This window comes from Chlamydotis macqueenii, chromosome Z (assembly GCF_036417535.1).
Source record: "Chlamydotis macqueenii isolate bChlMac1 chromosome Z, bChlMac1.mat, whole genome shotgun sequence".
Taxonomy (NCBI): domain Eukaryota; kingdom Metazoa; phylum Chordata; class Aves; order Otidiformes; family Otididae; genus Chlamydotis; species Chlamydotis macqueenii.
In genome coordinates, this window is record NC_141593.1 from 21,523,659 (window position 1) to 21,538,511 (window position 14,853).

General features: G+C 41.6%; 2 protein-coding genes across 3 annotated transcripts in view; one reads left to right on the forward strand and one right to left on the reverse strand.

Moving 5' to 3' along the window:
- Positions 1-351: 351 nt before the first annotated feature.
- Positions 352-10,202, reverse strand: SREK1IP1 (SREK1 interacting protein 1). 2 transcript variants are annotated; one of them, XM_086770944.1, is made up of 5 exons: positions 10,070-10,202; positions 6,284-6,331; positions 4,621-4,761; positions 2,462-2,540; positions 352-992 (listed from the first exon to the last, which is right to left on the reverse strand). In XM_086770944.1, exons 1-5 carry the CDS (start codon positions 10,080-10,082, stop codon positions 803-805), a joined length of 471 nt encoding a protein of 156 aa, XP_086627070.1. In that variant the 5' UTR covers positions 10,083-10,202; the 3' UTR covers positions 352-802. The 2 variants fall into 2 exon arrangements, with proteins under 2 accessions (XP_086627070.1, XP_086627069.1); XM_086770943.1 differs by having other exon boundaries at positions 9,973-10,079.
- Positions 10,203-10,313: 111 nt separating this feature from the next.
- CWC27 (CWC27 spliceosome associated cyclophilin) overlaps positions 10,314-14,853 on the forward strand; it is a 117,417-nt gene continuing 112,877 nt past the window's right edge. Inside the window, exons 1-2 of the mRNA XM_086770941.1 lie at positions 10,314-10,526; positions 12,792-12,888. Coding sequence (XP_086627067.1) covers positions 10,485-10,526; positions 12,792-12,888 — 139 coding nt within the window. The 5' untranslated portion in view covers positions 10,314-10,484. The remainder of the gene's footprint in view (positions 10,527-12,791; positions 12,889-14,853) is intronic.

Genomic DNA, 14,853 nt, shown 5'->3' on the forward strand with positions numbered 1-14,853 from the left:
AGAACTTTGTAAACAATCTTGCTGGACAGCCATCTAGTGTTAGAAAGTGAAAACTTGTATCTACGTCAAAGATGAAATCGTTGAGGTTGTAAAAGAATAAAACCTAAGCAGAAAAAAAAAGGACTTTGAATAATTAATCTTTTGTTTGCTTTTGATTGTTTTCAGCTTGCTCACAGTGATTCTGCCAAAAGAATGTGTAATTGTGTTTCACAGTCTATGACTAGATCAATTTTAGAAGATAATTTTGAAGGAGCAATCTCTCAGCTTCTCATGGCCCTTTCTTTCCCTTCTTCGCACCCAAACACTATTTCATATTTGCCCTTACTGATTAATGTATGTAAGTACAAAGCGTTATGCAAAACATACATTTATTTAAAGGATAATATAATAGAAAATCTCACTTCAAGTTCCAAATTTGATTTAACCACTCTGACACTAAGCGTATTTAAGTCCATACAAAATACATACGTATTTAAACCCTACACAAAGACTTGCAAACTGAAGTTTACCATATCCTAGTGTAAAGGATTCCAAACACAACTAACGACAACTGAACTAAGAATACGAGTGAAGAACTACTTAAATTTGCATGGTTTAGTATGAATAAACTTGAAATAGAAGAGCAGAATTTTTCCTCAAATGGTCCATTTAATGATTTGAAGCACTGATATTTGCAAATAGATTTGTTAAAAATATATACAGATCTCATTTTAAAACAACAACATTGCAAAGCATAAATAAATTTGATTTGAAAGGAAAATAATCTTCTCTGTAGAAGTGAATGCAAAAATAGGGTAGCACCTCAGTCACTACTAGAACTGTCTGAACTATCAGAAGATGAACTTTTTTCCTTTCGTCTCTTCTTTTTCTCCTTTTTATGATGTTTTCCCTTCTTAGATTTATTCTTTTTTTCCTTTTCCCTTTCTTTTTTGTGCGATTTTTGTTTTTTTGACTTTGGCGGGTCCTCTTCAGCTGCACTTGATGAGGAAGATCTAGTAAAAAAAAAAAGTATATATACAGATTGATATATAATTAAAGAAGGAAAACGCAACAAGAGTAATACTGTTTTTAAATTTCAGTGTTTATATAATTTCACAAATAAAATTTGGTGTGGAATCCATACAGTAGCATCCATTGGAAAGCTTATGATATGTCAGTCTGCACGTTCAACCGAATGATGAATTTTCTAATTAGACTGTTGTGCCAGAAAAGCAGTATGCTTATAACACAGACTAATTAACAATGAAATAGGCAAGTTGTGTGTTTTTCAGCCTTCAAACAGAAACAGACTAAGAGTACAGACTGACAGAAAACTGAAAGTATGACAGTAAGGCAGAGCTTCCAGCTTTTAAAATATCACATGATCAATAGCAATGCTACAGTAATGCCTTCAGACAAAATGTGTTTCTCTCATGCAAAAATCTAAGAGAAATGGGTATAACAAATTTGGATGCTCTTGCAGTGGGTAATACTGGTCTCTAAGCAGCAGTGATAAGTGACTACATACATACAAGTATTAAGATGGCAATAAAAGAAAAGTCACTATTATTATACTCAAGAGGGCAGTTTTGTGCTATTGTTTACATGACTATTAATTACTTGCATGTAAAGACTACAGCCAGCAGATCGACTCTTTTCTACTGTCTTCATAAGTATCAGTTAGAGCTACACTATATAAATAAGGATGGGGACAAATACCAGTACAACCAGTGTTAAATCCTGTTTCTTTATTTCTGAAAAACATCTTATTGTGGCCTCCAAATACATTATAAATTTCCAGCTATCAGTGCAGTTCCTGGGATATTGTCTTATCAACAGTCCTAATGACTAACCAGTCGATAGTCTCATGTAAAAAAAAAAAAAAAAAAAAAAATAAAGTCAGCAGGCCAAAACTCAGATTCACAATCAATTTGAGTATTATGAAAATTTCCTTTGAAACTAGGGAAGGATTTTTTTAGGCTTCTACAATAACAGGATCATTAAAACTCACATATGCTAAGTAAAACTACAGAAGTTTTCCTTCTGTTAGTTACACGTTAGTCAGAGTGCATGTGTGTGTGCACCTACACATGCCCGTGTGCATGCAGGGAATCTTAGGGTATCTGAACTGCAAGAAGGCTTCCATGCTAGCTCAGCTGGGCACTAACTCTGTAAACCTACTGAGTCCTTCTTTTCCCACCACATCTTGCCTAGTGTTAGATAGTCAGAGGGAGCATTGCTTTCTCAGATCTGCAGACCTCCAGCTTGGTAGAGCTTTCTAGACTTCCATGGTCCTAAGTCCACATCAGAAAGCCTGTAGCATTACTATTACTCAAAGAACAAACAGGTTCTCACTGGAAAATGGGAACCTTTTCAAATAAAAAATGTACTTGCAAATAAAGTTGCATCAAAAGAAGCAACACTTTCTGAGAAACAACCAAAACATCAGAAATATTTCTAAATAGGTGTGTGACAAAGTTACCTCTTCCTTGGTCTCTTTAATTTTGTTTTGTCTTTGCTTTTTCTTTTTTGTTTCTTTTTTTCTTCCTCCTCATTTAAACCTATGGATAAGAAGTTACAGTTTACAAAAGATTTGTGTGAATTAAGATCGGCAGTAAAAGAGCGGCTTCAACAGCAACGTAGTTACTACAAAATTCTTGTTAAAAGTTTTTCTATTCCTTCCTCCAAATTCTGGTGTAGTATAGTAATTCTAGAAATATTTTGCAAAGTAGCAGAAATTCTTATACAACTTGCACTCTAATGACTTTGATCTAAGCACTATGAATGAAGGAAGGCCTGTAAGATGTAGCAAAAAAATTGTTACTTTTTCTATATGTTTACATCAGCTTTAGGATTTCATATCTGTTCTTCCACATTTTAAAAGACTTGCCCAAGTCTGAAAACAGCTCATTTAACTAAAACATTAAAAAAAAAAAAATTCCCTCAGGCTTACCTGAATTACTTTCACACATCCTTATTTCACACTTTACAAATAGCTAGGCCATAACTAAGATAAATCTGAGTTAAACTGTCAATATACTGTCTACAAAAATTGGCAGAAGAATCACCTCTCTGTTTCCTGCTCTAACACTGTATAGTATCGTACAGTGTCTTCACATTTCACTTACAAGCAGGATTTTTATCACACTGGATGAATTTTTTGACCTTAGACTTTCCTATACTAGTTCAAAAAGTATTTTAGAATTCTGTGAAATGCAAATTCATTACCTTAACGTACATTACAGTGTCAGCTAACAGGAAAATTCAGGCTTTTTATTTTAGCCTTCAAATAGATAACCTAATTTTGAGCATTTAATCTTATTTCTGTCCTTAGAATCTGTATGCTAGTGCAGTAATTCATTTGCTACCACAAAAAGAAATTACTGGTCTGTATGTTCTGGAGTGAAATTTGAAAGAATTCAATACAAGTTACAAAAAGCAAATTACTTTTGGAAGAATTAAAAAAAATAAAAAGCACAAACAAGAATGTGTGAACAACTACTTAGACTTTTGCACTGTCTTCTTAAAAAAAAATACTAAGTGGACACAGTGCAAAAAACTTGAGAAGATGAAGCCACTTGAAAAAGGCAAAATCCTGCACAGAATATTGACAGTTAAAGGTACATATTTCCTTATAGTACACATAGCAGCCAAGTTTGAGGAAGAACATACAATAAACAGAGATATTACAAGACTAAGTAAACAGCTGGTTTCCCTGGAGATATCCATCTGCAATCAGTTCAGGGCCAAAAAAACCCCTGCATTCAAAAGTACATAGTAAGTGGGAACAAGCTTTTCCAGAGAAACCTGTTCAAAGAAAGGACTGTTGCAGTATCAATTCAGCACTCCTGACAAGCAGACTATCCATTTCTTTTGAAGTGGATCAGCACATTACAGGGTTCTACCTATCCCTTCTCCTTCCTAAATAACATTCAGTTTGTACTAAAGATGCTAAATCTGGAATGTGAGAGCAACAGAACAAAACATTGCGTTTCAAGGGGCAGATAGGAAGAACATAAATTCATTTAAAAGATGCTGTAGTGGAACAACCTCCCCTTCTTACTTAGGGGAACAGCCTCTTAGGAGTTCAAATTCAAATGAACTTAAGTATCTGCTAAATAACCCATCTGTTCTCTCTCTGACAAACAGTTGATGCTCAGATATTCCACACAGAGAACAGTACTTCTCCAAATACTAATGTTTAAATTCAATTCACTAGCCATTTCAGTCAAAACGCTACTTAGAAACTGCAGAGAAATTCACCTGTCATATTTGTCATTAGTCTTAAGAGTTACTATAAACTTTAAGATGTTTGAACTACATGTCATAATCAAAAGATTAACTCAGAACATCCATGTCAGTTTCTCCTACGCAACTTCTTAGTAAGTCTTATAATCTTTTGTATTTAGGAACCCTTTTTGGGATGTTACAAATAGGTAAATTATTAATTTCCTATGACAGTAATTAATAATAATTAAAAAAGATGTGGGTGTATCAAATCCCTGAAGTCTGAACACATGAAGACCTACTTTTAAAGCACAGGCTAAAAGAACTAATAGTAGTTACCAAGAAGGATACAATGAGAGTTCCAGTACTTCAGAAGGCCATTACCCATACTCTTTAAGAAAAAAAACACCTTACTCTTTTTTTCACGCATGGCTTGCAATCTCTGTAGCTCTTCTTCCTCACTGTCTTCACTGCTAGTGCTGCTAACGTCTAAAACAATATCTCTTTGAGGATCTACTCGGAGGAAGTTTCGACATTCAAATGTCAGATGACCAGCTGAACAAAACAAATATCCAGAAAGAAAAATTACAATTTACCAAAAAATACCAGAAATGAAAGAACATCTATTTTAGTATTATTCACTTTTGAGAAGTGAAAAAAGGCTATGCTGCAACCTGTGAATGAAAAGGCTTACTCTGAAAAAGCCTCAAAGAATTTTGACAGGTTGTGCAATGTTATTCCATTTAATAGTGCCTTATGATCTTTCTGTTATTTAAAGATTTTGTCCAACTTTTACTTTCTATTTTGTTAAATAGTCTCAGATCCTTCCTGAAGAAATTACCTAAAAGTATGAGGAGAAATATTTTAAAAACTACAGCAAGGGTATTATATTGCTCTTTTTTTTTTCTCCCTGTAGTGAAAGAGAAGCATCCTATTTGCTTCTGAGAATCTTTAACAACCAGTAAATAATACTAAGCTACTATTTGGCTAGTATTTTTAGTTTTCTAAGTTACATCTCAATAATCCTGACCAGAGTTAGAAACCTTGTGCTGAATAAACCTATTGGAATAATAAAAAGAAATAAAACAAATTGAAGAGATAGTTTGGGAGAAAATAAGCTAAAGACACAGGAATTCAAGTAGCAATTGAAATAAACTAATCTTCATATCAAAATATCTACATCTTGAAGACAGAGGTCTTAGGAACACAAATACAGGTTGTGAGAATTGACTACAAGTTTTCTTCTCTTCCAGAAAGTTTCTGATACTTACTGCACATAAAAACCAAGCACTAAATCTATATTGATATACATTTTCCTTTGGAAGAACAGATACACAAAGCAATGCATTGACAAAATTTGTTGGAGACAAAGTCTACAGTAAAAGAACGAAGCAAGCTTTTTCCCCCTTCACCCCATACAAAAGTTCAACACAACTCACTGCAAAAAAGTGTCCACTCCTCCATTATTCTAAAAAGAAATTAGTGATTAACCAACTAAAGTCTTCACCAAGACCTGTCTCCATTCATCAGGAGAGTAGCCACAGACATGCTTATATGATCAGAGCACAATGCAAAGCATGAGCTAAACGAAAATAGAACTATAAAACTTCTAAGTAACAAAATTAACTGTTTCTTGAAATATAGAATGCACAAAGAAGTATGTTACCTTGGCATAGAAGATCACACAAATATTAAGGTTTTTTTTCTTTTAAAACAGATTGGACTGAACGTGAGCTCAAATGCCTGCCTATGTTTGCAGTGGCACTCAGAAGAAGCACAAAGACCATGCTTTTAATTCAAAGTTGCTCAAGTAACTGAAATGCAAATGTAGTATATATGAATGCAACAGCATTCTTTTTCTTTTCTTCCCATGAGAAACTCAAGGGTTTCAAGGGCAGCAACAGACATGAAGAGCCAGAGAACGAATAGGAAATAAACAAATAAAACAGATTATGGTAAGTCAAACTGACAAATGTCTGAGTAACAAGGGGGAACACTTTTTTATTTTTCCCCCCTCCTCAAAAGGCAGTTCAACATCATATATTGTCGAAAACACTGTTAACTTCAAATTACTTACGATAGCCACACTTCTTGCATCCTGCTCTGATGTTATCCTTATTTCCACCTGAAAGAGAAAATTTCATCAATTAAATGTTGCTAAGGAGAACTCTCAAGCTCTTTTAAATGTGGCTCCTTGCAGAGAGGTTGGACAAGATGATCTTTAAAGGTCTCTTGCAACCCAAACTACTCCATGATAATGTCAATAAGCAGAAAGGAGTGATCACTCCTCAGAGTATTAAGTACACTAAGATCTCTTTAAAAAACTTAAAGAAAAGCAAAACAGTGGTTTCTAAGGTAACTTTTCTGTGCAGTGATCTATCAGAACAAACTTGGCTAGTATAAACTACTACACATAACTTAGTTTCACATAACTTACTGTCAAATCTTCATTTGATTTATTATGACCTTTCCATCATAATTTTAATAATTATTCTACTTCTCTGAAAGCTTACACATTTGTTTAGTTACAGATGAACACCGTAATAGCTATCTGACACTCCAGTGGTCCATAACTGCATACAACAAGTGTGGTTACAAATTCTAGCAGTGCATGAATGTTGACAGAGACTCACAGGAAAACTCTGAAGTAATTTATTACTGTCTTTAAAAGGCAATTAACAAAAAAAAAAAATTGCTCCTGAAAAGTGAAAAAAGACAGATAGAAGCAACTAAAAAAAAACTGACAAAGCTAAACGGACCACTCGGTGGATAAGGAGTTGGCTGGATGGCCGCACTCAGAGAGTGGTGGTCAACGGCTCGATGTCCAAGTGGAGACAGGTCACGAGTGACGTCCCTCAGGGGTCCGTGCTGGGCCCGGCCCTGTTCAACATCTTTGTCGGCGACATGGACAGTGGGATAGAGCGCACCCTCAGCAAGTTCGCCGGCGACACCAAGTTGTGTGGTGCCGTCGACACGCTGGAAGGGAGGGATGCCATCCAGAGGGACCTTGACAGGCTGGAGAGGTGGGCCCGTGCCAACCTCATGAAGTTCAACCAGGCCAAGTGCAAGGTCCTGCACCTGGGTCATGGCAATCCCAGGCACAAATACGGGCTGGGCGGAGAATGGATCAAGACCAGCCCTGAGGAGAGGGACTTGGGAGTGCTGGTGGATGAGAAGCTTAACATGAGCAGGCAATGCGCCCTTGCGGCTCAGAAGGCCAACCGCATCCTGGGTTGCATCAAGAGGAGCGTGGCCAGCAGGTCGAGGGAGGTGATTCTCCCCCTCTACTCTGCCCTGCTGAGACCCCACCTGGAGTACTGTGTCCAGTTCTGGAGCCCCCAACACAAGAAGGACATGGACCAGTTGGAGAAGGTCCAGAGGAGGGCCACAAAGATGATAAAAGGGCTGGAGCACCTCTCTTATGAGGACAGGCTGAGAGAGTTGGGGCTATTCCGCCTGGAGAAAAGAAGGCTCCAGGGAGACCTGATAGCGGTCTTCCAGTACCTCAAGGGGGCCTACAAGAAAGATGTGGAGAGGCTGTTTAGTAGGGCCTGTTGCGATAGGACGAGAGGTAATGGTTTTAAAATAGAGGGGGGTAGATTTAGATTAGAAATTAGGAAAAAATTTTTTACGATGCGCGTTGTAGAACACTGGAACAGGTTGCCCAGAAAGGTGGTGGAAGCCCCATCTCTGGAAGCGTTCAAGGCCAGGCTGGATGAGGCTCTGAGCAACCTGATCTAGTTGGGGATGTCCCTTTGAAGGTCCCTTCCAACCCTAACCATTCTATGATTCTATGAAACAAATTGTTAAATGATTCTGAATCTGCTGAATTCAAGCAACATGGGACCGAATACAAAAGAATTAACGGATGCAAGAAAGCAAACATAGAATAAAGTTAAGAGAGCAACAGAAAATTCCATAGATGCTAAGCAGGAAGAAGGACCAGAACAGTGCAAATTTTAGGTATAGAAAGTGTGTGATTTTCCCATCTGAGCCCACAGTTAAATAGACATATGAGGACATGACTCAGAAGAAGAGAAACACCAGAGACTTGATCCCTCAAAATAGATTAGTCTTATTTTTAATCATCTAAGCCTAATCACAATGAAAGCCACAACCGAATTTCCAAAATCAAAAGGTGCCCTTCTATGTTCCAACTGAGTAGAGTATGAAGAAAACAATTACTTAAATAGTTATACAGTTTTCTGAATAACTGGGCAGTTACTTAAATAAATAATTAAGCAAATATAACAAGAAATCTGTGACAGAAATTAGAGAACCAGAAAGAGGATACATGGGTTCCATGAATTTAAACTTTGATTTACTGAAGCAAGCACTGTCTTTAGAAAATTCTACTCAAAATTACAGAGAAACCTTCCAACTCCAGGTTGAAAAACTAACTTGGACACTTGGACATCTCACTGGTCTATGCCCTGAAAAGTACTGGAAAGCTAATCAACAGATACATATATTCCATTATGACACAGAGTTTTCTGTGAATCCCAGACTCTTAGTAGTACGTATCCCCTTCGAGGTCTATAAACCTAGCAGTGCTTAGGTGCCTGTTTTATGACTGTCTTTTGACGGAAACAAAACCCACAAGAGGTAAGGAGGTAGGAACATGGAAGAGAGGGTCAAGAAGCAAGGAACAAAAGTATACCTGTATCTTGCAATGTCGTGTCAAAGAAATACTCAAAACTGCATCTACTTGTTCACCACACCTTGGGACTAGAAAGCAAGATCATCCAAGCTTTGTCTCAGCTTTCTGAAATACTCAGTAAAGTTCAGCCCTATGGCATAACTGACCTATAGATAAAGAAAGACTTGGTATTCCATGCAAGGTAGTTCAGTACAGTTGTACACATGCTACAAAATCTCCCATAATTCAAGCAAGGTGTCATTTGTCAGGATTTCCAATAGGAACATGCAGCAGACAACAAGAATATTGTCACCAAATATTCCCATCAAATTCCCGAGACTGAAATTTTATTATTATTTTTGCCTTTAAATAATAATGTTAGAAACAGGGGTTTAGATTAGATGAAGTTTTAGATTATTAAACGCAAACAAATTACTAAAAGCTTCCTTTTCTCATTCCCTTCTTCCTAGCTATTAATCCTCAAGAAAATTAACAATAGACACAGCAGCAACCATCAATAAGGACCTCATTCATTCAGTGGAGCACAAGGTTGCAAAAAAGGCTTTGGAAACCTCTGAACACAAACAGGCAATGTCTTCTTCAAGAACCTCTTCTAGAGCAGAAGCAAGCTTATTAAGGTCTTCCCTTTTCCTAAGAGAAGAACCTTACCAAGGCTCAGGCTTGTTCAGCAGTTCTCCAAACAAACACTCCTCAGGTCTCAGGATCAAGAAAAAATTATAAAGACACAGCTGTATGTTTGACTAACATGGCTTTAAATACCTTGCAAACAGCACAAGCGTTTCTGCCTCTCCTGTCCCACCATCATTATTTAAGTAATAACCTAGTGGGACACAAACCTCAATCCAGAACAAAAGGTGAGGAGGGAAACCAAGTCTGACAATACCCATTCTTTGGATCTAACTTTAAAGAAGGTGGCTTATACTAACAGACGACAGAAACGCAGTACTTGGTCATCACTCACCCCAAAATCTGCGGAGAGGCCCTACAGGCCTAGAAGGATGCCCTGACAGCCCCCTCCCCGCGCCCAGCCCAGCCCAGCCATCCGCCTCCAGCGCTCCCTCCGGCTGCCCCAATGCCGGCTGATTTAAAAAACCGGCCGTACAGACCAGAGCGACGCTTCTCCATCGGGAGCCCCTGCGGCCCGAGAGAACCAGCCGACTACGGCCCCTTCTCTCCCGGCAGAGCCGGCTGGGAGCCCCTTACCCGGCAGAGCCATGGCGCCTCCCGCCCGCGTCCTCCCCGGCCTGGGCCTGCAGCGGCGCCTCTCTTCGCCGGAAGTCTTTGCCCCGCGCACTCTCGGGCCGTGCCACTCACAGGGAGGACGGGGAATCTCAGCACTGGGAGGGAGCCACGGGGAGGGACTGCAGGTGTCTGGAGAAGCCTCCAGGTTTTTCTGAACGCATTTTCTTCCTCAGTAACTTCCGTAGAGACGTCGACTGGATACTCGTCCCTTTACCCTTCCTCCTGGCTTGGGCAATCTCCTCCCCACCTCCCTGGGCTGTATAGAGGCGCCCAAGATGGCGGGAGGTTCGGGGCAGTAGGAAGCGTTGGAGGCGAAGTGTAGCTGAGTGTCCAGCGCGGGTGGTTGTTTGCTTGCCGGGACGCTCCTTTCCCGACCATGAGCAACATCTACATCCAGGAGCCCCCCACCAATGGCAAGGTGAGGCTCGCCGGGGGCAGGGGCTGCGGTGGGCGAGGGCCAGGCCAGAGCTGCAGCGTAGGTGGGGGAGTTGCGGTGCGCAAGCAGGGAGCTGCTGCCGCCGCCGTGCTGAGGTGGGTGCGCGCCCCTCGGGGGGCGAGGGAACGCTGTGCTCCGTGCGGGCTTTGCAGGCGAGGAGGGTTGCGGACTGTGCCTGAGAAGCCTGCACTGCGTGGGTGCAGGGGCATTCGGGTGAGAGGGGTGCGCGCGCTGCGGGGGTGGCGGGGGAGGGTGGTGCGTGTGCCCTGCGGTGGCTTCTGAATGTGGGAATGTAAAGAAATTGTATGTTGCAGGGGGTGGGACGGGTGAGGAGGAGACGTGCTGTACGTGTGTGATGGTGGTTTTGTGTTGTGGTGTTGGTTTGAGGTGATACAGCCCTTAAAGACGTTACCCGAGCCAAAGCCCGACGTGTGCTGTGTGGTCACGTGACACAGCGCAGTCCTTGAAGCGTTTCATTCGGTTTTCCTTATTCTTGACTGTATCGTAGAATCATAGAATGGTTAGGGTTGGAAGGAACCTTTAAAGGTCGTCTAGTCCAACTCCTTCTACAGTGAGCAGAGACACCTCCAACCAGATCAGGTTGCTCAGAGCCTCATACAGCCTGGCCTTGAATGTTTCCAGGGATGGGGCTTCCACCACCTCTCTGGGCAACGCGTTCCAGTGTTCCACTACCCTCATCATAAAAAATTTCTTTCTTTAGCCTACTCTAAATCTTCCCTCTTTTAGTTTAAAACCGTTGACCCTTATCCTGTCACTACAGGCCCTGCTAAAAAGTTTGTTCTCATCTTTCTTGTAGGCCCCTTTTAGGTACTGGAAGGCCACTATAAGGTCTCCTCAGAGCCTCCTCTTCTCCAGGCTGAATAACCCAAACTCTTTCACCCTTTCTTCATAGTAAAGATGCTTCAGCCCTCCTCTGGACCTGCTCCAACAGGTCCATGTCTTTCCTGTGCTAAGAGCTCCAGAGCTGGATGCAGTTCTCCAGGGGTCTCACGAGAGTGGAGTAGAGGCAAAGAATCACCTCCCTCGATCTGTGGGCCATGCTTCTTTTCATGCAGCCCAGGATACGATTGGCCTTCTGGGCTGTGAGCTTGCATTGTCAGCTCATGTCAAGCTTTTCATCCACCAGTACCCCCAAGTCTTTCTCTGCAGGGCTGCTCTCAATCCCCTCATCCCTCAGTCTGTATTGATACCAGAGGTTGCCCCGACCCAGGTGCAGGTCTTACTGAACCTCATGAGGTTCGCATGGACCCACTTCTCAAGCTTGTCCAGGTCCTTCTGGATGTCATCCCACCCCTCAGGCTTGGTGTTATCTGCAAACTTGCTGAGGGTGCACTCCATCCCACTGTCCGTGTTATTGATGAAGCTATTAAGCTGTACTGGTTCCAGTACGGACCCTTGAGGGACACCATTTGCCACCAAACTCCATCTGGGCATTGAGCTGTTGACCATTACTCTCCAGATGCCACCATCCAACCAGTTCTTCATCCATCAAACAGTCCACCATTGAATCCATATTTCTCCAATTTAGAGAGAAGGATGTTGTGGGGGACCATGTCAAAGGCCTACATCTGTAAGTCTTCTCTTGCCCACTGATGTAGTCACTCCATCATAGAAGGCCACTAGGTTTGTCAGACAGAAGTTGCCCTTGGTTGAAGCCATGCTGAATGTCTCGAACCACTTCCCTGTCTTCTATGTATCTCAGCATAGCTTCTAGGAGGATCTGTTCCATCATCTTCCCAGGCACAGAAGTGAGGCAGACAGGTTGGTAGTTCCCAGGTTCCTTCTTTTTACCCTTTTTAAAAATGGATGTAATTTTTTGCTTTTTCTACTCACCAGGGACCTCCCGTGACTGCCATGACTTAAGTTCTTAATTTTATTAGGATCTCTCACTGAATTTAATGATATTACTTGTAAGAGAGGTATTTGCCTTTGGAGATTTATGGCATAATTATATTTTTTTCCATATTTTTTTCATTATGGAGGTGATAAAAGGTGTCTCAGTTTCTGCCATTTGTCAGGTATCAGGTAATTTGCCTTGAAGACTCATTATACTTATTGTTTCAGAACTGTATCTTGGCAGTGCTGTCTAGGACTAACATGAGCTGCCTGTCTACTACTGTTACTAATATAATGAATTCAGAAGTTGTTTTTTTTAACTTGGCATTGATATTCTTTGATCAGGGATTAAGTTACAGTAAAACTAATGGTGTATTTATGTCTTTATAGGTTTTGCTGAGAACAACGGCAGGTGATATAGATATAGAATTATGGTCAAAAGAAGCACCAAAAGCATGTCGGAATTTTGTCCAGCTTTGTATGGAAGGTAATGACTGAATGGGGTAGGAGTTGTTGAAATTATTTCACATGTAATTTTTGTGCCTTTTTGTAAAATAGAGGTCATAACTGTGTTTTGTATTTAATATGTTTTAACTTTAATATGTAATGAATTCATGTGGTTTTAGAAAATATTAAATAACACTCAGACAATGTTTTTCAAGAATATTAAGGAACCTAGTGTGGAAAAAAAAAATTAGATTGTTTTCTCAAGTGCAGCAGATGACATAGTATTACTGAAAAGTTGTATGTCAGGCTTGGGAAGGCTGACAAAGTATAACTACTTTTCTGGCAAGTCTCTACAAAGTATAGGTACTTCTTCAATGTACAAAATGGCAATGATGGGCATCCTCCAGAATTCTCATTTGTGTGTCACCATCTTTACTACCTTTTCATTTTTTTAATGAGTGCTTCTGATGTTTCATTTGCTGTAGTTTTTTGTTGATAGAAGCTCTGTAGTGCTCTTTACTGAAGTGGTGGTGTCGTAGTTCAGCCCCGATCGGGACCAGACTACGCAGTCTCTCTCTCGCTCCCCCCACCCTGTGAGAGAATAGGAGATGATATAAGGAAAACGGCTCGAGGTTTGAGATAAGGACGGGGAGAAATCCTTAAAGTTACCGTTACGGGCAAAACAGACTCGACTTGGGGAAAACTATTCATTTATTTCTAAAATTAGCAGGAGAATGAGACAGGGAACAAGATAACCTCCCCCCACCCCTCCCTCTTCCCGGGCTTAACATTATCTATACTACCTCCCCTCCCGAGCGGCACGGCGGGGGGAAGGGAATGGGGGGTCACGGTCAGTTCATCACGTGTTGTTTTACACCGCTGTGTCATCGTTGGGGGAAGAACTCCTCGCATTCCTCCTCTGCTCCAGCGTGGGGTCCCTCCCACGGGCCACAGTCCTTCGTGAAACTGCTCCGGCGTGGGTCATCTCTTCCACGGGTGCAGTCCCTCTAGAACAGCTGTCCCAGCGGGCCCTCCACAGGCCACAGCCTCCTTCAGGCCTCCACCTGCTCCGGCGTGGGGTCCTCCACGGGCTGCAGGTGGATCTCTGCCCCTTCGTGGACCTCCATGGGCTGCAGGGGGACAACCCGCTCCACCATGGTCTTCATCACGAGTTGCAGAGGAATCTTGGCCAGGAGCCGCATTACTCCTCCCCCTCCTTCTTCACTGACCTTGGCGTCTGCAGCCATTCCTTACAACAGGCTGGCAGACGCCTCTCAGGATCTTTTTTACATCTTGTTCACTTCTCATCTCCTCTCCACTTCTTGCAGCCAGGCCGGGCCGAGTTGGGCCCAGTCGGCTGCCCAGCGGGAGGCCAGAGGGTGAGGCCTGCAAGGCCCACGAGGCTCGCGCCTCCCCCTCTCTGCCCCCGGCTCACCTACTTCACATCTCTCTCTCTCCTTTTTTTTTCTGTTTTCCCCTACTTAAATACGTTATCACAGAGGTGTTATCATGGGACATTCTGCTACCAATTGGCTTGGCCTTGGCCAGCAGCGGGTCTGCCCTAGGCCTGGCCGAGTCCACTAAACAAAGGGGAGCAACTTCTAGCAGTTTCCTACAGAAGCTATCACCTTAGGCCCCCCTCCCTAACAAAACCAGAACAGGTGGGTACAAGAACGAGAAACCCCCTGTTGGGAAAACTGTAACAAGAATTTGTGGAGGACCTAGTGCCTTTATTTGTTTTCTGGTTGCTGCTATTATCCCATATATGCTATTATAGAGTTGTTAAGAGCTCTTTTAGCCCCTCTCTGTTGAGGAAAAATGGCAGCCTAGGATTTCTGCCTCCAGCACAGATCCAGCCTGTTCTGTGTTCTTACACCTAGTATAGAGATGTAGAGATTTTTTGCGATGATGAATTAGTTTCTTAACTCTTGGTAAGTCCTAAGAGTTCAGTTATTCTCAGTGTTGAAGAACTGGGCTTTATTTCCTTTCTGAATTTGTCTGACTG